The 27961-nt window shown below is 41.7% G+C and overlaps 1 protein-coding gene across 2 annotated transcripts; it reads left to right on the forward strand.

Annotated features, from left to right (window-relative positions):
• On the forward strand, positions 1 to 27780 carry LOC124148434. Of its 2 annotated transcripts, XM_046519525.2 has the most exons (7): positions 1 to 101; positions 2445 to 2551; positions 2657 to 2786; positions 8405 to 8560; positions 25623 to 25745; positions 26066 to 26191; positions 27495 to 27780. In XM_046519525.2, the coding sequence occupies exons 1-7, from the start codon at positions 32 to 34 to the stop codon at positions 27569 to 27571; spliced, it is 789 nt and encodes a 262-aa protein (XP_046375481.1). In that variant the 5' UTR covers positions 1 to 31; the 3' UTR covers positions 27572 to 27780. The 2 variants fall into 2 exon arrangements, with proteins under 2 accessions (XP_046375481.1, XP_048254790.1); XM_048398833.1 differs by lacking the exon at positions 25623 to 25745.
• The last annotated feature ends 181 nt before the right edge of the window (positions 27781 to 27961 follow it).

The following is a 27961-nucleotide window of genomic DNA, read 5'->3' on the forward strand; positions in this document are numbered from 1 at the left end:
ACCACAGCCGCACACCCCTACATCCAGAAGCATGGCAGCACTGACATCGGTCGCTAGGTTCCTTGTATACGCTCTGTGTACTCTCCTGTATCGGCACTGTTGTGAGTATCTGTTTAACAGTCACAAATCACTTTGCTAGGCATGGCAGTATCTTTAACACCAATAATGGCACGTTACGCTTGACACCTGTTTGTTTGATGTCACCACACTGATTTAAAATGGCAGACATCTTCCATATACAATAACAATCCAAATGTGCTACATACTGCTAAATGCTGGCATTATTATTATATAATATCTCCACCCGTGAAGATCGGGGAGGGGATTAGGTCTCAAGCAACCCATACTTGCCGTAAAAGGTGACTATGCTTGAGGAAAGAGGTGACAAACGAGATCGGGTGGCCAGGCTCGCTGACTTGGTTGATGCATGCCATCGTATCCCAATTGCGTGGATCGGTGCTCATGATGTCAATTACTGGATTGTCTGGTCCAGACTCGATTACAGACCACCGTCACATATCTGGAATATTGCTGAGTGCGCCGATTCCGGCACTTAGACTGGGACATTGTTCCGTGCATGATGGTATATTTAAAAAATAAAACATCTGTGTAGCGACAAGTCAAAATCAAAATCGTTTATAGGGAGCAGCATCGAGATGCGGTTACCACCCAATCCATAAATGTCGCTTTTTATCTTACGGCCAGCATATTCTTTTTGTATATGTATACCGAGTCAAATTAAAAACTTCACATTTTTAAAAGTAATCCCATATATGATATACAACGGACAAATGTATCAGAGAAGGTAATTTTTAATCATTAATGTCCAAAGAAGGATTTTAATTAACGGTGGTAACCATAATTTGTTCCAAGCACCTACGGTATTCGGTAATAACATCAACAGTTTAAATCATAAGTCCCAAGCACGAGAATCTGATGGCACACAAGTTCAGTAGCGTGTATGGCCACCTTGTGCGTTGACAACTGCCACACAACGCCTCCGCATGGACCTTGTGATGCTTGTGAACACATGATTGGGAAGACGACGCCATTGTTGCTGCAAAATGGTGCCAAGATCTTGCAAATTATGTGGTTGGTTCTGGAGAGTGCGCAGACTTCTGCCAAGAGCATCCCAGACGTGTTCGATGGGATTGAGGTCGGGAGACCTTGACGGCCAGTCCATGACGTTGACTCCCGCATTCTGAAGGAAATTTCTTGTCAAAATTGCTGTGTGGGGTCTGGCATTGTCGTGTTGGAAGATCAAACCGGGTCCATGTGCTGCCATAAAAGGCAGAAGTTCTGGTGCCAGTACCTGGTCGCGGTAAGCAGCAGCGTTGAGGTTGCCACGGATGACAAGAAGCCTGGAACGCGCATTGCCACAGAAAGCACCCCACACCATGACACTTCCGCCTCGAAATCTGTCAACTTCCTGTACACAACACTGGGCGTAACGTTCATGACGGCGCCTCCACACCCTCGCCCTACCATCAGCAAATCGAAGATTAAATCGGGATTCATCACTGAAGACGACTTGATTCCAATTCCTCTGAGTCCATCGTAAGTGTCGCTGTGCCCACAATTGACGTTGACGTCTGTGTAATTGAGTCATAATCGGCCCGCAGTATGGCCGTCGTGCTTGAAGGTGAGCAGTTCTCAGACGGTTTCGAACAGTTTGCACACTCAGTCTACCCCTAAACAGTTCATTTCTGGTTGATGTAGCCGTCAAAAATCGGTTACGGAGGTGACGTAAGACAATCTGACGATCCTCTGCATGTGACGTCACACGTGGTCGACCTGGCCGAGGGCGATCAGCGGTGGTACCCGTTTGCTGTAGACGCGTCTGTAAATCATAAACAGTCCGTCGACTACAACCCATCGTCCTTGCGACTTCAGCTACGGACGTTCCCGTCTGCAACATGCCGATGGCACGTTCACGTTCCACATTTGAAAGGCGTGGCATGACAAATGGCCGTAAAGACTTTTGTTTTCTTGTGTTTTTCTTTTTTTGGTTAATGACTGCTAACAAGTATGGCTGAAAACACGTGCGGTATTATGGCCACGTGACCAGTTGCACGTGAAAAACCACTTTTGCCACTATAATGCTGTGCACATGATTTTGATCGATTCAACTGCACAAAAACGGGTGTTATCTGAAGACAATACGTGGCCATTACTGTTTCAATACACAATAAGGGCCCACAATTATAACTGGTCAAAATGTTAAAATTTTAGGATTGTGAAGTTTTTAATTTTGTTCAGTATACTATTTTGAATTTAGCATTTACCGACTGGTGTAGGTATTCGAAAGAGGGAGGCCTCAGGACAACCTGGAGACTATTCGGGGACTATTATAATTTAGTTTGTCATCGGGTATGAAAAATCGATGTTTCCATTACCCCTGGGCTGGAAACCACCAACCAACTACATGTACGTGTTTGTTTCAGACTGTCTCAAATGCTACACTTGTCCCTTGACGTCATGGGTGGACCCTGTGTCGACCAACCTGAACTGTTTGGCGAACAGCACCGAACAAACATGCCTAGCTGATGAGGTAGGAATAATTGCAACTAAAGATCACATAGGATGTAGGATGTCAACTTCATCCAATATGTACAGCACAATTTTGATTAATGTTTAACGTGTTTAACGTAAACAGGACAGATGCTACAGTGTGACGTCAGAGACAAGGGGCGTCACCGTTCAAAAAGGATGCACAAGGAGTGAACGTTGCCTTGGAAACAGAATCTGCTGCAGTCGGGATTTCTGTAACGCAGGATCCGACAGCCGTGAGTTTTTTTGCAAACGATTCCAGAAAACACATTAATTTAATCACTACGCGTATTTATCATAGGCCGCCATTATGTCGCCAGTGATAGCTTTCTTGCTGCATTCTTTCAACATTAAAGGGATACCTCAAGCAACGACACAATGACATTACAATGATCAATGTATGTCGTTAAACCCTTAACATGAGTTTAAACTTGAAATTTATTGCTTCTGCCAAACGAATATGAAAACACACATCGTAATGATATAGCAAGCCAGTGACGGGGTAATGACAGCCTGTGACTCTGCAGTCACAAAACACATTCTGGGGCAAGGACATCCTGTGACTCTGCAGGTATTACACAACACACAATGGGGATCTGCAGGTATTACAAACCACATTCTGGGGGTAAGGACATCCTGTGACTCTGACGGTATTTCACAACACACGATGGGGATCTGCAGGTGTTACAAAACACATTCTGGGGGTAAGGACAGCCTGTGACTCAGCTGGTATTACACAACACACGATAGGGATCGGCAGGTATTACAAAACACGTTCTGGAGGTAAGGACAACCTGTGACTCTGCAGGTATTACAAAACACATTCTGAGAGCAAGGACAGCATGTGACTCTGTATCTGTTACAAAACACATTCTGGAGGTAAGGACAGTCCGTGACTCTGCAGGTATTAGTAAACACATTCGGGGGTAAGGACAGCCTGTGACTCTTCAGGTGTTACAAACACAGTCTGGGTGTAAGGACAACCTGTGACTCTATATCTGTTACAAACCACATTCTTGGGATAAGGACAGCCTGTGACTGCAGGTGTTACAAAACACATTCTGAGGGTGCGGATGGCCTGTGACGCTGTATCTGTACAAAACACATTCTGGAGGTAAGGACAGCATGTGACTCTATAGGTGTTACTAAACACAGTCTGGGGGTTAGGACAGCCTGTGACTCTGCGGGTATTACAAAACAAAGTCTGGGGGTTAGGACAGCCTGTGACCCTGTATCTGTTACAAAACACATTCTGGAGGCAAGGACAGCCTGTGACCCTGTATCTGTTACAAAACACATTCTGGGGGCAAGGACAGCCTCTCTGTATCTGTTACAAAACACATTCTGGGGTAAGGACAGTCTGTGACTCTGCGGGTGTTACAAACACAGTCTGGGGGTAAGTTCAGCATGTGACTCTATAGGTGTTACTAAACACAGTCTGGGGGTTAGGACAGCCTGTGATTCTGCGGGTGTTACAAAACACAGTCTTGGGTAAGGACAGTCTGTGACTTTGCAGGTATTACAAAACACATTCTAGGTGTAAGGACAGCCTGTGACCCTGTATCTGTTACAAAACACATTCTGGGGTAAGGACAGTCTGTGACTCTGCGGGTGTTACAAACACAGTCTGGGGGTAAGGACAGCCTGTGACTCTATATCCGTTACAAAACACATTCTGGGTGTAAGGACAGACTGTGACCCTGTATCTGTTACAAAACACATTCTGGGGTAAGGACGGTCTGTGACTCTGCGGGTGTTACAAACACAGTCTGGGGGTAAGTACAGCATGTGACTCTGCAGGTATTACAAAACACATTCTGGGGGTTAGGACAGCCTGTGACTGTGTATCCGTTACAAAATATATTCTTGAGCGAGGACAGTTTGTGACCCTGCAGGTATTACAAAACACATTCTAGGGGTAAGGACAGCCTGTGACGCTGTATCTGTACAAAATACATTCCTGAAATAAGGATAGCACGTTACACTGCAGGTGTTACAAACACATTCTGGCTATAAGGATAGCCTGAGACTCTGTATCTGTTACAAAACACATTTTGGGGATAAGACAGCCTGTGGCACTGCAGGTGTTACAAACACATTCTGGGTGTAAGGCAAGCCTGATACTCTGTATCTGTTACGAAACACATTCTGGGGTAAGCACAGTCTGTGACTCTGTATCTGTACAAAATACATTCTGGTGGTAAGGACATTCTGTGACTCTATAGGTGTGACAAACACATTCTGAAGGTAAGAAAAGCCTGTGACTCTGTATCTGTTACAAAACACATTCTGGGGATAAGACAGCCTGTGGCACTGCAGGTGTTACAAACACATTCTGGGTGTAAGGCAAGCCTGATACTCTGTATCTGTTACAAAACACATTCCGGAGTTATGACAGTCTCTGACTCTGCAGGTGTTACAAACACATTCTGGGGATAAGGACAGCCTATGACTGCAGGTGTTACAAAACACATTCTGGGGGTTAGGACAGCCTGTGGCGCTGTATCTGTTCAAAACACTTTCGGAGGTAAGGACAGTCTGTGACTCTGCGGGTGTTACAAACACAGTCTGGGTGTAAGGACAGCCTGAGCCTCTGTATCTGTTACAAAACACATTCTTGGGATAAGGACAGCCTGTGACTGCAGGTGTTACAAACCACATTCTGAAGGTGCGGATGGCCTGTGACGCTGTATCTGTACAAAACACATTCTGGGGGTAAGGACAGCATGTGACTCTATAGGTGTTACAAAATAAGTCTGGGGGTAGGGACGGCATGTGACTCTGCAGGTATTACAAAACACAGTATGGGGGTTAGGACAGCCTGTGACTCTGCTTGTGTTACAAAACACAGTCTGGGGTAAGGACAGTCTGTGACTTTGCAGGTATTACAAAACACAGTCTGGGGGTTAGGTCAGCCTGTGACCCTGTATCTGTTACAAAACACATTCTGGAGGCAAGGACAGCCTGTGACTCTGTATCTGTTACAAAACATATTCTTTGTGTAAGGACAGCCTGTGACCCTGTATCTGTTACAAAACACATTCTGGGGTAAGGACAGTCTGTGACCCTGCGGGTGTTACAAACACATTATTGGTGTAAGGACAGCCTGTGACCCTGTATCTGTTACAAAACACATTCTTGGTGTAAGGATGGTCTGTGACCCTGCGGGTGTTACAAACACAGTCTGGGGGTAAGTTCAGCATGTGACTCTGCAGGTATTACAAAACACATTCTGAGGGTAAGGACAGCCTGTGACTCTATATCCGTTACAAAACACATTCTGGATGTAAGGACAGCCTGTGACCCTGTATCTGTTACAAAACACATTCTTGGTGTAAGGACGGTCTGTGACCCTGCGGGTGTTACAAACACAGTCTGGGGGTAAGTTCAGCATGTGACTCTGCAGGTATTACAAAACACATTCTGAGGGTAAGGACAGCCTGTGACTCTATATCCGTTACAAAACACATTCTGGATGTAAGGACAGCCTGTGACCCTGTATCTGTTACAAAACACATTCTTGGTGTAAGGACGGTCTGTGACCCTGAGGGTGTTACAAACACAGTCTGGGGGTAAGTTCAGCATGTGACTCTGCAGGTATTACAAAACACATTCTGAGGGTAAGGACAGCCTGTGACTCTATATCCGTTACAAAACACATTCTGGATGTAAGGACAGCCTGTGACCCTGTATCTGTTACAAAACACATTCTGGGGTAAGGACGGTCTGTGACTCTGCGGGTGTTACAAACACAGTCTGGGGGTAAGTACAGCATGTGACTCTGCAGGTATTACAAAACACATTCTGGGGGTTAGGACAGCCTCTGACCCTGCAGGTGTTACAAAACATATTCTAGGGGTAAGGACAGTCTGTGACGCTGTAGCTGTACAAAATACATTCTGGAAATAAGGACAGCCTGTGACTCTGTATCTGTTACAAAACACATTCTGGGTGTAAGGACAGCCTGTGACCCTGTACCTGTTACAAAACACATTCTGGGGTAAGGACAGTCTGTGACTCTGCGGGTGTTACAAACACAGTCTGGGGGTAAGTACAGCCTGAGACTCTGTATCCGTTAAGAACACATTCTGGGTTTAAGGACAGCCTGTGACCCTGTATCCGTTACAAAATATATTCTGGAGGCAAGGACAGTTTGTGACCCTGCAGGTGTTACAAAACATATTCTAGGGGTAAGGACAGCCTGTGACGCTGTATCTGTACAAAATACATTCTGGAGATAAGGACAGCACGTTACACTGCAGGTGTTACAAACACATTCTGGGTGTGAGGACAGCCTGAGACTCTGTATCTGTTACAAAACACATTCTGGGGATAAGACAGCCTGTGGCACTGCAGGTGTTACAAACACATTCTGGGTGTAAGGCAAGCCTGAGACTCTGTATCTGTTACAAAACACAATCTGGGGTAAGCACAGTCTGTGACTCTGTATCCGTTACAAAATACATTCTGGAGGCCAGGACAGCCTGTGACTCTATAGGCGTTACAAAACACATTCTGAGGGTAAGGACAGCCTGTGACTCTATAGGTGTTACAAAACACATTCTGAGGGTAAGGACAGCCTGTGACTCTATAGGTGTTACAAAACACATTCTGGGTGTAAGGACAGTCTGTGACTCTATAGGTGTTACAAACACGTTCTGGTTGTAAGGACAGACCGAGACTCTGTATCTGTTACAAAACACATTCTCGGGTAAGGACAGTCTCTGACTCTGCAGGTGTTAGAAACACATTCTGGAGGTAAGGACAGCCTGTGACTCTATAGGTGTTACAAAACACATTCTGATGGTTAGGACAGCCTGTGGCTCTGTATCTGTTACAAAATACATTCTGGAGGCAAGGACAGTCTGTGACCCTGCAGGTGTTATAAAACACATTCTGGAGGTAAGGACAGCCTGTGACGCTGTATCTGTACAAAATACATTCTGGAGGTAAAGACAGTCTGTCACTCTATAGGTGTTACAAAACATATTCTGAGGGTAAGGCCAGCCTGTGACTCTATAGGTGTTACAAACACATTCTGGTTGTAAGGACAGACCGAGACTCTGTATCTGTTACAAAACACATTCTCGGGTAAGGACAGTCTCTGACTCTGCAGGTGTTAGAAACACATTCTGGAGGTAAGGACAGCCTGTGACTCTATAGGTGTTACAAAACACATTCTGATGGTTAGGACAGCCTGTGGCTCTGTATCTGTTACAAAATACATTCTGGAGGCAAGGACAGTCTGTGACCCTGCAGGTGTTATAAAACACATTCTGGAGGTAAGGACAGCCTGTGACGCTGTATCTGTACAAAATACATTCTGGAGGTAAAGACAGTCTGTCACTCTATAGGTGTTACAAAACATATTCTGAGGGTAAGGCCAGCCTGTGACTCTATAGGTGTTACAAACACATTCTGGTTGTAAGGACAGACCGAGACTCTGTATCTGTTACAAAACACATTCTCGGGTAAGGACAGTCTCTGACTCTGCAGGTGTTACAAACACATTCAGGGGGTAAGGACAGCCCGTGACTCTATAGGTGTTACAAAACACATTCTAAGGGTAAGGACAGCCTGTGACTCTATAGGTGTTACAAAATACATTCTGGAGGCAAGGGCAGCCTGTGACCCTGCAGGTATTACAAAACACATTCTGGGGGTAAGGACAGCCTGTGAATCTATAGGTGTTACAAAGCACATTCTGAGGGTAAGGACAGCCTGTGACCCTGTATCTGTTACAAACCACATTCTGGGGGTTAGGAGCGCCATTGACCCTGTAGGTGTTACAAAACACAACATTGCGTTAGTTTACACATACTAGAGCAACAACTCTGTGTAACTGTCGATGCAGATCTAAAGACTGGCCACGGGAAAGCATGCACTGACGTTTCTTACTGCGTGCAAGGAGAAGGCAACATGGTTTGCAGTGCCCGCAGTCAGGGTGGAGCAGCCAAGGTGTGCCGCTGTGAAGGGGCCAGGTACAAGTTCGGGGCCGTGTGCAGAAGTAGTGAGTAATTAAAAAAACAACATATATTGATGACGTAAGGATGCAGGAGATCTAGCTGTGATTACTTTTGGATCATGTTTATGTATGGCTGTGTACCCTTTCATTATTACCATAAACAAGTATCATACTTTTCCATCATAAAAAGTATTAAATTAATTAAAAAAGTACTAAACCGATATTAAACATATTCTATTGGCATGTCAATTTGGATTTGGAATAAAATAAACATACATATAATCCTCATCATCATAAACATGTAAAATTGAAAATGTGTATATACTAACGGAAAAAGCAACTGGGTAAATAACAGCATAACATTTGATCATTTGTCTGATCAATGTTTTATCATAACACATTCATTGACAATACCCGTACTTGGTAACAGGAGACCACACCACAAGAGGAGTGGTGTAACAACTCAATTAACAATGTCAAAGTCGGGTGTGACTACCATTTGCGTTGATACATGCGAGACAGCGGCGGCGCATTGAAGACACCAGATGGTTGAAAACAGGTTGGGGGATGTTGTTCCAAATGTCAAGCAAAGATTTCCAAACTGAGGTAGCGTTACGCCTGGTTCTGGTCATGTCATAGGAGTCGTTCCATCTCATCCCAGACATATTCTAAGGGGTAGAGGTCTGGAGAAACAGCCGGCAATGGCAGTACAGCAATGTTCTGCTGCCTCAAAAATCTTTTACAACACGTGCAACCTGTGGATCGAGCATTTTTCTGCTGCAACGTGACGTTACGTCCCTGTATTTGTACAAAGGGTAGAACATGATCACTGGCGATGTCATCCCGGTAGTGTACGCCATTCAAATTGCCAAATTAACATTGACGAGTTGGTGGTCTCCCATGAGTCGCGATGCCAGCCCATACCATAATACTTCCATCCCTAAACTGACAACGTTGAGTAACGGAAGTGTCGCAAAAACGTTCTCCTGGCCGCCTGGAGATCCTTGCCAAACTATCAGAGCTGCCCAGAACTGTCTCATCTGTGAACAGTATGCTGTCCCAGTCTTGTCTTCTGAACCTCATGTGTTGTCTACACCAAGCTAGGCGTGCCTGACTTTTACATGGAAGCACAATTGAACACATCGCTGGACGTCGGGGTCGGATGTTACCCCCCACCTCTCAACCGGTTGCGTACGGTTCTGCCACTAATTGGTCTCAACCCAGGAATTGTCCGAGCTGAAAACATGGTAGTTTGATATTGATTCCGTAAATGCACCAACGGAATACCGAGTGTTGACCTGCTGTAGATAACGTCTGCAAAGAGGTGATATTGTGTTTCGATGAACATTAAAATGTCTGACAACTTCGCTTGCGCCATTGCTGTGCAGGATACACACGGCTCGTAGATGTTGAGTTTCAGCAAGCCGTGGCATTGCCTAAGCGTTAGTTACGGTTAAACAAGTGGTTTGTTTATGAGCACCTGATAGCTGAACAATCACTGTGTGCTGTTCACATTTAAAAACCTCGTGTGTGAGTATCATGCTCCCGACGTAGTTTGTTTTGGGGCCGTTTGCTACGTCACAATGACCAAGATAGTGGGGGAATTACATTGGTAGAGCTGATTACTGGGCTATCACCTTAAAACAGAGAGAAGGCTGCTGAGTCCCTTGGAGTCTTTATTCGTGGCAGAGTCAAATTACATATCACACAAAATTAACTGTACAAGGTAGATAGGGTAAATGATTTAAACAATTAAATATAATATTAGCTATCATACATGAATATACCTATTCAAGATTTCATGGTGTGTACATTGACAACAGAGCGATAATAGTTACATAATTCAAGTTTCTATATGTCATATGTGTTTAGTAAATAGTATATTCCATAATACACCGTTAAGATGGCAGTGCGGTAGAACGTGTATCACTGGTGGTAGATTTGAATAGATAATAATAATGTTGCTATTTGGATAACTACGGTAGTAGCGACTGGTTTGAACGATTCTGAACATGATTGTTTTGATAAATACGGTAATACAATTACAAAGTGTGAATTGTGTATAGTAATGGACCGGGAAGTATTTTATGTTATTCTAGCAAAGGCACTTCAGACAGGAACTGTATTCACGGCATTCTAGCGTTACTTATGTATTTACATACAAATGTACATTACATACTGTGTAATTTCAATAACGTAAATGCTTAACCAAATGATAAACATAGCATAACCAATATTCGCATGAGTCGGTATTTACGTGAGATTACCCGCAGGTAATAACCACTTTGTTCTGTTACTCGTGCTGTGTGATGTACGGCTTCATCTATCGTTTGGCATATCACCAATTGATGTACAAGTGAACTTATAATACCTATATAACGACACACATAAAATTCGCATCCATGTTGCTTTGCGGTAGACTAAATGAAATATGAGTACTTGTTAAGGATATCAAACCATGGTAAAAATATAGTGGCGTACATAGGATACGATATAGTTTCAGGTAAGCTGTTTAACGTGAACATAACGTCATCTTACCTTAAAACAGAGAGGAAGTCTTTATTTGTGGCAGTGTAAAGCATCTGCCACTGGACTCCGTGTATTTGGCCTTCTGTAGAATGTGTTTCCAAATATTGAAGGAGTAATCTGTCAGATGCCTGGTGTATTAATTACAATTATTCGTTTGTTACGGAGTGCACCAACCCAGTAATATCCTTTATATTCCTACCTATCTGATATTAAAAGATGTTACGTGGACAGCAACTGACTAACATTATCTACAGCAATATATTTAGTTTTCGCTAGTTGTAAGATAAAATACTGGGAAAAATACAAACTTAGTATTGACATATGACCACTATAATTATGGGATAAATATAGTGATTTCAGAACTACACTCCAAACAAACACGCAAACATCCACATTGTGCACCGTGCAGAAGCTCGAGGGGAACGTTGAGTTCAGGAGGTCGAGCCGTACGGTGAAGGTAGCGCCATGGTGTGGTGACGTCACATCAGATCAGGTCGTTTTCGATGGGAATCTGACTATCGATTAGGTAATTCGTCCCGTTGTCTTGCGCATTCGGCTGCAGGACAGCCTGCCCCAACAACACAACACTACACAGAACATAGCAAGGTAATGACCCACTTTCTCTGTGCCGACGTCTGGCCCTGGTCGCCAACAACACAACACTACACAGAACATAGCAAGGTAATGACCCACTTTCTCTGTGCCGACGTCTGGCCCTGGTCGCCAACAACACAACACTACACAGAACATAGCAAGGTAATGACCCACTTTCTCTGTGCCGACGTCTGGCCCTGGTCGCCAACAACACAACACTACACAGAACATAGCAAGGTAATGACCCACTTTCTCTGTGCCGACGTCTGGCCCTGGTCGCCAACAACACAACACTACACAGAACATAGCAAGGTAATGACCCACTTTCTCTGTGCCGACGTCTGGCCCTGGTCGCCAACACATTTCTGGAGAGAACCAGTTGCTCCATTCACTTATTTTTTCCGCATTTTCTAGCTATGAAAGGCGCCAAAACTACTTGTCAATCGTCAAATATAATAAAACACAGCAAAAAGTCTAATTTGGAATACCACATACATAAATACATGGAACATATTCCCCAAGCAAATTTAGCTTCAGTTCGATTGATATTCTCAATGCAATATTTCTTAAAAGTTTTCAGAGATAAGTAATATTAACTAATACGTATTGGATACACTATTCTACTTTCCACGTAAGTAGAGTGTTTGTGAACCGTGTTGGGAATGGATTTCCCTCTTTGTCCGGCCTTTGGCTCTCCAGGGATTCCTATAAACCTTTATCCACATGGCTATGGCGTCATGGAGGCTATGTATTCGAAGGAATTAAGGCTGCTGTATGTGAAAGGCCACAGCTAGGTCTGGTTTTCATGTTTAACGCCGCACTCAACAATATTCCAAATATATGACAGCCGTTTGTAAATAATCGAGTCTGGACCAGACATTCCAGTGACTTACATCATAAGAATCGAACTACGCAATTGGGATACGATGACATGCATCAATCAAGTCAGCGAGTCTGACTACCCGGTTCCGTTAGTCGCCTCTTGCAACAAGGATGGGTAGCTAAAAACCTATTCTCTACGCTGATCTTCACGGGTCCCACAGCTAGGTAATGATCAAGATACATGTTAATCCCCATACCACATACTTATTTCATATGAGATATAAGGATGCCAAAATACTCTAAAAACGTAATATTTGTAATATACATAAACATATACTTCATGTGTAGTTTGATAATGACATGTAGACAATGTCCTAGTAATGGTAAAAACGCAACAGTTTTAATACGGCTGCCATGGCAATGTCATTTAAAATGGTTTCTGTAAGCATCTTTTTGAGATACAATTCCTGGGATTTCACGTATTACTGGCGTCTGCTGTTCATGCCAAGTAAACATAACGTTCGTAACTCTGCAAATCTTAAATCTGTCATAAACATATAAAAATTACCGCAGTATGAAACCTGCCAGTTATATGCAATGACCAAAAGTTCGATGTAAGTTGTCCACCTTAAGGAGGCATGCTCCAAATAATACCAACTTACCAGAAACTGAAAATCCATTTCTTTTAGAAGTTTCATAAATAACATACGAAGGTAAATGGAAAATTTCGGGACCACATACAGAAATTAGTTCAGAATCAAATTTGTTTCCACATTAATGTTCCACATCATCTTTGACCTCAGTGCACTTTATCCAGCGACTCGGTTGTTTTTTATCCCTGCCTGAAAGAAGTCTTCATCTTGGTACCTCCAAAATGTACATCCAATGGACCCTGGGGTGCGTTCAATAAGTCGTTGGGTGCCGATGCGCCAGCGAGTACCTCCGAATATTTCCTAATTAACGAAACGCATGCTGTAAGCGCTTTCTAGCGTCTCCGCGCATAATGACTAGGGAGTATCTGCAGAAATGTGTAAATTTAAAGAGGTGGAAGCAAATCGTGTGAATTTATATACGAGATTCCTTTCATATCTGTTTGTATATGCCGAATCCAATCAAGTGTATGCCATGCTTGAATTTGAGTTTTAAGAGCCATAAATGGCAGGTGAACATAACGACAATCATGTAAGTTATTCTTTGAAAGGTTTGCATTTTTGTGTCATATTTCTAGATAGACGTCAGTGTATCTTGATATTATTGTGCGATTGTGCGGCCGCCTGCTTTCTTATTGATATGTATATGTAACTCTCTACAACTGGCAACAACATATAAATGGCAATGTTATATATACCGAGGGCAACGAACAAGGGAACACGTGCAAGTACAAGTTTTCCTTTTTTCTCTAAATTAAGGAAGACACCGATGAAGTGGCGTTCTCTTATTTCTTTCCCTCAGTATATGTAATGTTGTGGTAATTGAATCTGACAAGCCGCATACATATCCAGGAAAGGCAACTGTTATTATTTAGTACGTGTAATTCACACACAATTTATGACAGATGGTTCTTGTTAATTTATTGACTGAAGACCAACAAACTGATGTACCACACTGGACTTTGTACTCTGATAAATAAGCACGTACTTATTCGTCGCTGCCGCCGTCATCGTCTTTGGTGTTCCGACAGTTGTCACCAATCATTTCCTGCACTTGCATGCTTCAATGCATGGAAGGCGTAGTTTCCTGCAGCTACAATGTTTGCTGAGACATCCCCTCGTGCTCCACATGCTTGCTTCCAGATACTTGCTTGATAATGTGCACGCATGATATGGTATCGGGCAGCATCGGTGTGCAAGGGTAGTGATGACAATCATCGGTGAAGTCAGTGATATAAATAAAGGATGAAGCAAATAATATAAACAACGGGATTATGGCTGATTGGGGTCTTTGATGAGTTGATGGTACGCCAGGGGTATGTAATATCCTTGTTCACGGTTGATTGACGGCTGGAGTCTTTCGATGTTGATAGCTTCTTGTAGTTTCCTGATCTTGAAGTCTTTGAGGTTGGTGGCGAGGGTTGTGACTCTCTCCCACTGAATGCTGTGGCTTGGGTTGTCACGGATGTGGTCTGATAGAGCTGATTTAGAGTCATCTTTGGAGACTGAGCTTTGATGTTCTTTTATTCGGGTTTTGATCACCAAGAAATCTCAGAAATCCCCACGTCAACAGTCTGCACCCTTTGTGATCAGCCTCCCCAACTTTGGAACAGTTAGCCACAAAGTCCAGAGACTCTTAAAGAAACAGGCCAACATTGATGTAGTTTTCAAGTCATACCATTCAGAACACAATTAAAGCCACAGGGAAACCACCATCCAGCCACAAGCTAGACCATCAGGAGCAGTGTACCACATTCCATGCAATTGTAGACAAGCTTAAATAGGAGAAACATCTAGGCCCCTCAAAACCCGAATAAAAGAACATCCGATAGTTCTTCTTTTAGGCTAGTATCAGCCCTATCCAGATATGCACAGAGTTGTGGGAGAAGAGCCTGAAAGGTAAGTTCATGTGTCCTGGGGGAGCGTGCAAAAACCCTTTCCTGTCATTACTTGTTGTGCAGCATTGGTTCTCAAGATATCACATCCTATCAGCTCACACAATACACTCATATGTCGCCCTATAGCACAAAGAAAGTTCATGGCGATATGAAGCCCGCCAAGGCAAGGTATTAACACATCCTTGTACTCTTTGACTAACCACATCAGTTCCATAAGCTTCGGATACAGACCCTCATCCAGTGTTAACACCACATGCTGCTGCCCTAATAAGTGTACTACACAGAGCACTCGTCTGACTATGGTGTTAAGCGTGTCCAGGTGTGAAGCAGGAGCTTGTATGATTGGTAAGTAACCTACAGATGTCTGCTCTGGACTGATCTCGCTAGCTTTTGTGGTTGTACAATGTCCATGAAGGCATTGGTTTATGAGATTGTCAGGATATGATGAATGCCATGTCAGTGGTGTGTGCCGTCTTTGCTGAGGGACATTCACTCAGCGACCACGATAGGGTTGACATTCCATCCCTCCTCTGCTAGGTGCAGCAATTGCTTCGGGAATGTGCAATGTCTCTTCCTTGGTAAAGTCAATTGAACTGAGAAGATTACTTTCAGGTGGACCAGGCTGCCATGCAGCCACCCGAGTGGCGTGGAATGTTCCTTTTCCATCAAGTGTGTTTTCGTTGATGTTGACGTTGTGAAGTGTACAAAGCACCCCTTCACTAGATTAGCAGGAACGACAGCACCATCATTATTCATCGTATGTAAAGTGTTCTTTGTCAAAGCAGTATCGAGTTTGATAACCTCACGATAGCTCATGACATGACCTGCAAAGTGGAACATGTCCATCAGTTCTTTGTAACGAGTAGCTTGGTGAAGAGTGCTGGCCATTCCTACGTGTTTTGGAGCCAGATACTTGTCTCCATGGGCTGTGTACACAAGATCTTTAACAATGCTGTTGATTCTATGTTGCTGCATAACTTCATTCTTATCGTCATTCAGAATCTCGTCCTCCCACAGGCACTGTCCACTAATAACAAGTTGAGAAACATGTTGAGGCTGTCGCCACGTATCTTCAATGCCACAAGAACCATGGTTAAGAACATGTCCTCATTCTGATGTTTAAATGATGGAATGTAAGTTTAATCTTCATGTGTAGTTTCTTTTACCATATTACTGGAACGTAGCGAAATTTGGTAGGAACCAATACTGTACGAGGTTAATTTTGAGGTTGATAATGCAGTACTAGTACTTCATATATGCCAGCGAGATGGCATGTTAATTTGTCTTTGAAAGTGTTCATCTGACTAAAAAAATGGGAGCTGAAATGTCTATCTGAGCTTCTTTGGCTATGGTGCAATACCTTTCCCCACACATCTACAAGGTCCAAGATATCACATTTCACTGCATATTGTTCAAGCTCATGACATAGCCATTGCATTAAAAGCAAGAATTCTATGTGAAGCTTGTGTCACTTTGTTGGTCCTACGTTCGACCTTGAGAAAGAAACTAAGGTGATATATTCCGTCTGTTAGATCGTTTACACGTGATAGTCAAACTCTAAGGAGATGATTATACATGGCTGCTTGCAACATTCTTGAGCTAACTTTCATTTCTTGTACGAGTGCATCCTTTTCACTCTCCTGTTGGCAGAAGATTCACAACTTCCAATTGATCTTTGATATGTTGCTCCGGAGTTGGACATTTGATGTGCATGCAAGATATTTTAACTCAATTTTCCTTGCTCATGTAAGATGATCGGCAGTTCTTGTGCAGCAAGATGGCTTGAGATAGTATTCTGCCAACATGTCAGTAAGACGGTCGGTTGCAGCTCTGAAATTGTCATTGTGTAGTTTCAAACGAACTTGTCTTTAGCATCAACAGACTTGAGTCCATCACGAGTGACGGTCATGAGCTTTCCTTTACGACCTTTCTGGCATATGATTTACATCATCATTTTCAACCATCATCTCAACCAGACAATTTAAGACATCCAATTAGAAAATAAATCCTTTTGAATGCTAGATGCACACAAAGTCCATACATGTCCACATTGTGATATAATTTTTTAATATGAAGTTTACATGATATACGGCTTTTCCATTGGACGAGAGATCGGTGTATGATCATTTAGAACCTTTATTCTTGGTCTCAGCGTTTCAGTATACATTGAGAAATGTCAGACAGCGTGACTGCATGATTGTTCACGAATATCCTCGCTACGGCCCATCCTAATGAACAAACGAAGAAATGCACATCTAAACTATCGTAGTATCGACTCGATCCGTGCCTAGGCTGACATTGACCGTCTCCAGCAATCTATGAATTTACTTTAGTGTCTGTTTGACGCATCTTTATTCACCTTTCAATGATCGGCAAGTTGATCAATGATGACTAACACATGTAACCGCCAAAGGTTCATTAACAACTTCGGAAATCTCTCCCGTCACGTTTATCGTGTCGGCCATTTTGACGTCTTGTACTTGATGTAAATGTATTACGACGCGCTGTCATTGTGACTGACTTACTGAGATAGTTCTTTACAGACCTTTCTCGTCTAATGAGGATATGATTTGAACACATGTGCTGCGTAAGATGTTTCTGAAGAGCAAGTTGTGCATCCATACGCCCATGTCACCTCTCGTTTTAAGGAACTATTTTACTCCGCGATATCGCTGGTTGTTGCATGGCTGTCAGTGTAAATATGAAGTCACACGTACCAAATAAAATTGTGTTTAAATCTTGGCCTACATCCTTTGAGGTAAGAAATTGTGATATTTTTTTTTATAAGAATTGACTTTCACTTTGTGTGAGTTCATTGGAGTGTGTACCTTCCTAGAGTGAGGGCCAAACATTGTATGAACGTCGTCGCAAGCTCCGACGTTCATACAGTTTGGCCCTCTCTCTAAAGAAGGTTCATACAACATCATAACTATCTAATTCAGCACTGATAAAATCTACTTTGTCTTTAAGACTGCGTACGTTTAGATATATAATCTTTAAATCTGGACTATGCAAAGGTCATGGATTCGGATGGATATCACCGCAGCATAAGAGAAAAAGTAAAACTAAGAATGATAATCGGAAATTATATAAGCAAAGTAACCCAAAATATAGAGAAATGTGTATCATCTTCCCGAAATGATTAGCATGTAGAATAGATTCAAAAACACCCACTATCAGCCTGTATTGAACAACATCAACCGGCATCGACAAAGCAAAGTGATCATGTAATTGTTACAATCGGGCTGGTGGTGAATCTGAGAAGGGATTCATACGTTATATACAACTTAAAAAAAGTATGATTATGAAAAACGAAAGGGAAAGTTTCTAATACAGTTTTTGTTGTCTGTATACATTTTTTTAATATACCAGTTTGAGTCTACATGTGAACACAATCGATGGTTGAAATGTAAGTCTAAGAACAAAACATGAACTTATTCTCAAGAACTCTGATGTATAAAGTTACCTTCATCTTTGATTGACTGATGTATTTTCAATCTTTATTCAGCACTGAAGAGGCCACAGGCCTATAGTACGAAGCATTAAGTTTATGAATAATCAGCATCGATTTTGACTCCATAAAGTGTCTTAAAGTATTCAACAAGTATCAGGGGTCATTTAAACTTGCAAAATGATTGACATTCCCCCCATGATAGAGCGAGGATTGGGCTGTTTTCCCACCCGATTGATTGATATTACAACATTCACATGGTTTAGAACGGTACAATGAAGGGTAAAGCATGCAAATTACACTAATACACGATATTTCATAAGAAAACATCATATCTCCGTTAAAACATATAACCAATATTTATGAGTCTACATATTGATATAAGACTTTATCACTGTATCCAATTCCAAAATTTTAGATATAAACTTTCGGACTGTTCAGTTCAAAATTCTTCAACCTTTAATACATCACAGGATTTGTAGCTAGACTGTGTGTTTTCTTTGATGAGAATGTTTCTCACCGACCTTAGCGTGTAGGTGTGTGATATCCTGGGCAGGAAATGACAGTGTTTTGACATTAATTAACGTGTTGGACATCCCTAATTAACCTTTACTAATTCATGTTAAACCAACACAGGATGTTTTCTGGAAGTGGACAATCGCGAATGCCATAGGGCTGACATGACACGTGTTAATAACTGTCCTAGAACTTCTAAAGTTACTAAACAATCTTTATACCTAACGACTAGCATATAAACTAAACATCGTCTCTATCAGAAGCCAGCTAAACAACCAAACAATCAAATTTCAAAAACAAACCAAATTCTTAGGACTTATTTTCGATGAACATCTCACCTGGGATGCTCACATCCAAAACCTAACAACTTAATGCAGTAAAGACCTAAACACCCTAAGATGCCTAACTGGCTCTTACTGGGGAGTTTGAATACTATTCCTGTTGTTGTTTTCTGAGTTAAGGGAGAAGCCGAATTTTTCAGCCCATTGTTGTATTTTATTTAGAGATTTTTGGAGTAAATTTTGGGCCATTTTAATGCTTTTAATGCTTTTAGTGCGGATCATCCGCGAATTTTGATGTGTTTAGTTTAGGGGATAGGCCATCGAATAGATCGTTTATCATTATATTGAAGAGGGTGGGGCTGAGGATACTGCCCTGGGGAGTGCCATTTTCTAGGGGACATTGGTCCGATAGTGTTTGGTCTATACCCACGGTTATTTTACGATTGTTTAGGAAGTCCTGGATGTAGTTTATTATCTGACCTTTGAGTCCTATTTTTTAAAGTTTTTGTATTAGCCCGTCGTGCAATACCATGTCGAAAGCTTTAGAGAAGTCTAAGAAGATGCCTGTGGTATATTGTTTATTTAGTTGACCTCTCTTAATATCTTGCTCTAGTCGGGCGAGGTTATCTAGGGTTGAGCGGCCAGGAGTGAAACCGCTTTGATCTGGGTTTAGTGCCTCAAATACAATCACACTGCCTCCCAATGCACATACCCTAAAACTAAATGTAAAAAATGCGCACAAACAGACTGCCCAGGCACATGCACACCCTGGTGCATCCACTGCAAATCCATCCAACACACTTCACTTTCAAACCAATGCCCACACAGACACACACTCACTCAGCAGGCCAACAAACACATAAACATAGACACGGCCAAAATCCAAACAAGAAAATTTGCTACACCCGCATCAAAACCACTCCTCCCTACACCACACCCAAACACCATCCCACAAACAAACACCACACCCATAACCGACAGCTCTGTCTGGGCCCCCTACCGAAAAACCGCACCCACCTCACACACACAAGCAGCCACTCAACCAACCACGAACCCTCCCACATCTCAACATAGCCAAAACATCAACCCCCGCATGCAAAACAAACCACAAAACGACCGCCACAACACGACCCTCATCCAAGCACCCTACAGCCCACATGGCAACAACACTCTCCCACAAGCAAGCACAACAACAAAACACAAACACTAAGAAATCCACAGCTACACCCATCCCGCAAATACCTACACAACCCTCCACATCACATGCCTCCCCTATGGAAACTCAAACAGCTAAACCTAATCTAACCGATGACGAAGATTTTCTCCACTACTGAGAGAACAATAGACACTACTCCAACTAAAACAAACCAAACTTCCCTCTCAGCCCCAAAAAGGAAGAAAAAACTAAACCGCAAAACTCCCCAACCAGCTAACACCCAAAACCTAAATAACCTCACCTTACTCCTAGTATACATGCATAGTCAAAACTCACCATAAGCTAGCATGAAATCCTTCCACAAAGTAGCTTTCAATCTAAAATTAACCCATCTTCCCTTCTTCCTCTTTTACCTCCATCTAAAAGAAGTCACCGAATAAAATAAAAACTAAATCACCAATCACCCGAACCCAATAATGGAAGGACTAAATATTTTTCAGTGGAACGCCAACGGACTCACCTCCCACGGCCATGAACTAAAAACTAAATTTAAACTAAATAAAGGCCCTCACATTGCTTGTATCCAGGAAACCAAATTCTCAAAAAAATCCAAATTCACACTACCTAACTACAACTCAGTTAGAACTGACAGAGCTAAACCAAAAACAAGAGTGAGTGAGTTAAAGCTTTACGTCACATCGGCAATATTTCAGCCATATCGTGACCCCAAAACAAGAAGAGCCGCAGGAGGACTAATCATATTTATCAGGGAAGATATAAATTACGAAGAAATAAAAATAGACACGCCAAACCTAGAAACCAACGGCATTAAAATCACATTATATAACCGAAAAATAAACATCATAAATATATACCACTGGGCGGAACAAAAAGTCCAACCTGAGGATCTAAACCAACTATTCAAAATAAGCGATAAATCTACTATATTCCTAGGAGACTTTAACGCTCACCATCCTACATGGAGCATAGATGATAAAATAGATAATCATGGCAAATTAATTTCCGAATGGATAGAAACAAACGACCTGGTACTCCTAAATAACAACCAACCCACGAGGTACGATAAGATAAACCAAAAAATGTCGGCTATCGACCTAACCATATGCACCGCAGATCTAGCTCAAAGTACTCAATGGGAAGTGCACGACGTCCCGCTAGGTAGTGACCACTTCCCCATAAACATAACCATAGGAAATACAAACGTACCAATCCAAACAGAAAACCAAGAACCAAAATTCCATTGCAATAAAGCTAACTGGGACCAATTCCAAGATATCTGCAACGAAGCTAACTTAAACGAAATAGAAAATAATGATCCAGAAACCTATTGTAGAAACCTAACAGACTATATAATAAACGCAGCCAAAACCTCTATCCCCTTCAAAACACCTAAGACAGGCTAGGCAAACCCACGGTACCATGGTGGAATGAGGAAATAGAACAGACTAGACGAAAACGTAAATCAGCCTTCAATAAAGCAAAACGCGACTACAAACATCTAAACATAGCCCACGAACTAAACCACCAGGTTCAAAAACTAGTCCAACTAGCCAAAAGTAGAGACTGGAAAATATTCTGCGAAGGTATAAATAACCGTACAGATGCCAGAATGGTCTGGCGCAAAATCCACGCCGTTAGAGGCTTAAAACGACATAAAAAAACCCTAACATTAACAACTCAACCAACCCCGCCCAAAAAGCAAATAATCTCGCCAACCACTTTTCGGCCGTTAGCAGTAACACCAACTTCAGCCAAAAATTCCAAGATAAACTTAAAACAAAAAAACAAACCCACAAAAGAACCAAACAATAACAATCTAGAAATAAAGGAGGAGCTCCTCTACGTAATCCAAAACAGGAAAAAGGGCACAGCCCCAGGATTAAACCTAACTTCTTACCAAATAATTAAAAATCTCCCGCTAAAACTACTCCAGGCACTACTCAAACTATACAATCTCAGCTACCTAAACGGACAGGTTTCTACTCCCTGGAAACAGGCCCTAGTCATACAAATCCCTAAACCTAATAAACCAGCTAATCAAGCTAACTCATATAGACCAATATCCCTAACTTCAAACTTATGCAAAGTAATGGAATCAATGGCTAAAAATAGATTACAACATTACCTAACCCAAAATAATATCAACTATTGAACTGCATGGCAAGTATTTATAAAACGACCGGGGGAGGAAATATTCTGGGGGGAGATTTTATTTCGTAGGGTGGGGGAGAGTTTATTTCGAGAGGGGCGGAACTGTACCGGTATAAATTCGCCGGGGGGAGATTTTATTCTGGGGGCGAATATATTTCGTGACACCGGCTGTGTTCAGTCATGTGAACTTCTGATTTGGTATAGCAATTTCTGGATACTCCCCTTTCCGCCATCTTGCTCATGTGGAGTGTCAGGATGGACTGGACGGATCTCATCAGGTCCAGCGAAACGATGCATTGTAACTCGTCGGTCAGCAATAACCATGCGCTGGATAGCCTCCATTTATATATCAATACGTGATATCTTTAGGACGACCAGACCAAGTGTCATCTTCTGCCTCGCCTAAATTCGGCAGCTTATTTCTTAACAGTTGTATTTGAAGGGAGCAATCATCAAGCCTGCGTATCATATTTCCATTTATTTCCTTTGGTAACATGCTTTATTATGGAGGGTTTCTCCACTTCTGTCAAATTCTCGAAAACAGATGCAGTTATCTGACTGTAACTTCTTGTTACGTCTTCAAAGAGATGATATACTTCATACACGTATTCTAAAATCTCATAACAAAACGCAATATCTTGGAGACCACGAACGTTTTCGATTTACTATCGACACAGAACAGTTAAACTGTACAGGGGCACTGATCTAACGCAATTCCCCGGGACTGGTTGTTGCCTTTGTTATTGTTTTTTCCCAGTGAGTACCCGGATGTATAGCAGAAATCTAGACTAGTTCGCGACCTCTGCTGCGCCATTCGTAAGCGCATTAGTCACTGTTATGGGTAGTAATAAGGGCGTATGGTCACATTGATCAACAAAATGAAATACAGTTTTCGAGATAATAAGGAAATGTAGGTATCTTTGTGGGTAGCATCGGTAATGGTGACTAAGTTTTGATAAGTCACTTGCTTGGTAATTTTGCGATTTTCGTTTACACTATTTTGACTTGCAACAAAGTAAATATTTTACCTGAGCATTGGTTTTTTTTATAGTGTGTATATTGTTTTACTGTCAAATGTGTAACAAATTTATTAAACGTCTAAATATTCAGTTATTTTAAAAAGTGACTGAAAAACATTTCCATCTGTATTATTATGATAACGAATTCCAAACATTTTGATGTTTAATGTCATCACCAAGAGACTGAAAATGTTACGTTGAAAAGTACATTTCTATGTTGTTTGGCTTCTAATCCTACATAATAATCTGTTGTGATGTTTGTAGGCCCTTTTGATCGTCTTAATCAATCTGGACAGATTTTTTAGTCAAAATGACTGAAATATTTACACATTTTATAAATTGCCTGAGAGAATCACATTTTACAAATTGACGGTAATATATACACGCTTACAAAGGAAAAGACCTGTGAAAACAACGTCTATCGCGCATTGAAGAATTTCCCAACCAAGACGTAGAGAAACAAGAACGAATCGGTTCAAATGAAGGAAAACAACATGCAAATATCACAATTACAACCTACCAAATTTATGGGTATAAATTTTAGGCAGCTTCCTTGTTCGAGGAATGTATCCGTGAATATCCACACAAAGGAACAATATCCCACTCGTCTGCAGCTGTACAAACAAACATTCGATGTCACGTGTCTCAGTAACAATCAAATATTTTAAAAGATATATATCGTTTCGGGATATTATAACCCGTGTTCGTTTCTCAACTGATTACTTGGATTGTTTCAGGTGTTTTACATAGGTGTCAAGTCTCAATGGTCGGCTGAGAAAGCCCACGTGACAACTATTTTCATTACGTCCACGGTTCCTAAAAAATCCATTGAGTGATAGATAACAATGATCAATCAATCAACGTATTATCAGTTAACCCTTTGAACAAAGTATGTTGTTTTTACATCGGCACTTCACGCCATGATATGAGTGTATTCCCTTTGGTTTAGTAAACCTAGACATGCAAACACTCACTCTTGACATATCCACTGTGCAAGATAACAGTGATTAATCAATCAACGTATTTTCTGTTAATCCTTTGATGACTAGGAACGATCCGTTGATTTACAAAAAAAAGTTAATCAACTGATCATTCATCTCTTGCTGGGCTGCCACGTGCATATTACATAACACACATTTCACCTCACTTCAAACCTGGATTTAGATTGAATAATTACCCCAGACACAATAAATGCCAAATGGGAACCTTTGTCAGGTAATCTAAGTGGTGCTACCACTAATTGTACCTGTAATAAATTCAATAACTGAGCATCAAGTGAATGACGACAAATACACAAGTGTAGGGTTATACGAGAAAACGTGGATGACAACAAGGGAGTAGTAATCGTATTATCGACGCAAGCCGAAATCCGAAAATGCTTTCACTGCATGGATACTTTTTTAGTATAAACTATAACCATCTGGGGTATTTCCAAATGACGACATCCGATGAGCTCCGCTGTTCTTTTTGTCTGTTTGTTTAGGCTGAAGAAATTAATTAACATGCGCCCTTTGTCGAAATCTTTATAGATCACAGTTAACCAATCAGTGTTTATGCAAAAATGCGTAAAACAAATATTGCCTCCAGCCTCCAAGTTTATTTAGCTGTCCTTGCAGACGGTAGCCCAGTCTCTGGTCACGCTCAGTTGCGTTGCGTATCATCCGGGTACTCACGGGGAAAAAAACAATAACAAAGGCAACAACCAGTCCGGGGAATTGCGTTAGATCAGTGCCCCTTTAACTCATTCACCATCGTTGTCGATAATTGTCCAAGTGAACTTAAAACATATTTGTGATTAGAGATCATCAGCAGTACATATGTGAATATTGTTAGTGTATCACAGAAATGAGATACCATACTTAGGATACCAAAACACATTACTCAAAGCCATACACAGAAGTAAAGATAATGTAATTATCGTAAACTCATATAAAAACAACAATTAAAATGGAAACAATGATGCAACATAAGGTGAAATACAAACACATGTAGCCACTAACAGCTTTATTTCATACACAGTGAGCCGAGTGGGTGGACATTGTCTTCAAGATGAACACTGTCTTCCATACAACTCTTTCTGTGAGAACAATCGATGCCGCTGCGGACACTATTTCTACGCTAACGATACAGTTTGTATGATCAGTGCGTCTCCCTCCCCACCTGTCTTGACGTAACATGCTACACCTGGTGTAATTCACTCTTGTAGACAACCAGATTTTAATCATTTCTAATATGTTTTACTATATATGTCCCTGTAATAATCCATAAACGATTTTAGCCTCATGTGACTTGCAGGGAAACTCTCTTTAATCGGCGATTCTGGGTGTAAGTCTTTCTCAGTTAGCGAGTTGGGTTTAACGCGGCTTTATGCATTATCACCCAGTTTCTACTTATTGTGGGAGGAAAACCAACAATGTGCCATCACGTGTACTTGTTCACACCTTGCTCTTGTTTCTCCTTAGAAGTTGGTTTGTCTGCATGGTGCACAGAGGACTTCCAGTGTCGGCCGGAGCACTCTCAATGTGATGCTGGAGCTTGTCTGTGTAAACCGGGCTATGACACACAGTTTGGAACAGGACAGTGTTCAGGTAAGAATCATGTTGACATGCCCCTCTTAGATATATACAATTTCATTTTCGATATATATATATACTCAGCAAAAAAAGAAACGCAAAGGTATTAAAATCGTAAATATCTCGCCGACTGTTGCCGACATGAAAACAAAATTAATACAAAAAATGAATTGGTCATTCCTGCATGGATTGGGATTGATTTGTTTGGAAAGCATGAGGTACTGCAGACATTTGGTGAAAAAATTGAAAAATCACAAAAACAAAACCATGTGAGAGCCTGGCACCGAAACACACCAACATGACATGCACGTGCAACATCTCTTACTTGGCTATAAAAACGTTGGTTTTTCATGCCACCACAATCTTAATGCAAGTGAATGGCGAAAACATGCCACGACTGAAGCCCAATACCAGGACTGAGCTGGATATCAGCCCAGACAGTGTGGAACCGTTTAAGTGCTGAAGGTATTCACGCTACACATCTAGATTTGATGGACCTACATCGTCGGCTGGTACGTCAATGGTGTCAAGGTCACAGAGTATGGCTACAACTGCAATTAAGTCACGTTTTATGCCTTGCCGTGCAGACGTCGTGTTTACTGGTATCATGGGTAACGTTATGCATGAAACTGCATACAGGGAGAGGACAGATTTGGTGATGGTAGTGTAATGATGTGGGCAGCCATCTCCTACACTGGTAGAACGGACCTAGTGCAAGTTCTGGGGAATTTAAAGGCACAATGTTACATGGATGAGATTCTTCAGCCACACATGCTTCCAATTATGTAACAACCGAACGTCATTTTCAAATAAGACCTCACGCAGCAAGACTGACAACATACTTTTTCAGGAATCACAACATCCACCCAATGAAACATTTATGGGATACCAGTCAGTTTTGGACTTGAATGGTGGCCATACAAAATACTGAGAACAGATGACCTTCACCTTGAAAACCTACTGTTCTATGTGAACCTGGGTCAATGACAATAATGTATGTCAATTTTGAACAATCGATTACCATCTGTTGATTATTTATATGATATATAAAATATACATCTAAACTCATCTGTGTGGTTTTTGTTTGCAGAGTAATATATCAAAGTTTGTTCAATACAATAACACAAATGTTGAGATTAAATTTCCTTCACCAAGTTTCCCTTCTTCAAGTTTCTGGTGGGTTGTTTTAAAAGCTCATCAATGAAAAGCCTTTTGAAACCATATAAACCTTGAATTTCATAATCATGGTTACAGATTACCTGATCCAGTTGTTTTTATTGCAATGATCTCAATGATGATAAATCATATATTTTTTCAGCATGTGCAACACTGACAAATCCTATCTTTCTACTCTTCCTGATGCCTGTCATCTCTATAAGGTGTGACTACAGATAGAACATATCAGGCCACCACATCCTCCTGATCATCTGTCATCTGTGGAATACGACTATAACTAGAACACATCACAGCTACCTTCTCCTGATGCCCGTCTTCCTGTCATCTGTGGAATACGACTATAACTAGAACACATCACAGCTACCTTCTCCTGATGCCCGTCTTCCTGTCATCTGTGGAATATGACTACATCTAGAACACATCACAGCTACCTTCTCCTGATGCCCGTCTTCCTGTCATCTGTGGAATATGACTACATCTAGAACACATCACAGCTACCTTCTCCTGATGCCCGTCTTCCTGTCATCTGTGGAATATGACTACATCTAGAACACATCACAGCTACCTTCTCCTGATGCCCGTCTTCCTGTCATCTGTGGAATACGACTA

This window comes from Haliotis rufescens, unplaced genomic scaffold (assembly GCF_023055435.1).
Source record: "Haliotis rufescens isolate VD_foot unplaced genomic scaffold, xgHalRufe1.0.p SCAF_19, whole genome shotgun sequence".
Classification (NCBI taxonomy): domain Eukaryota; kingdom Metazoa; phylum Mollusca; class Gastropoda; order Lepetellida; family Haliotidae; genus Haliotis; species Haliotis rufescens.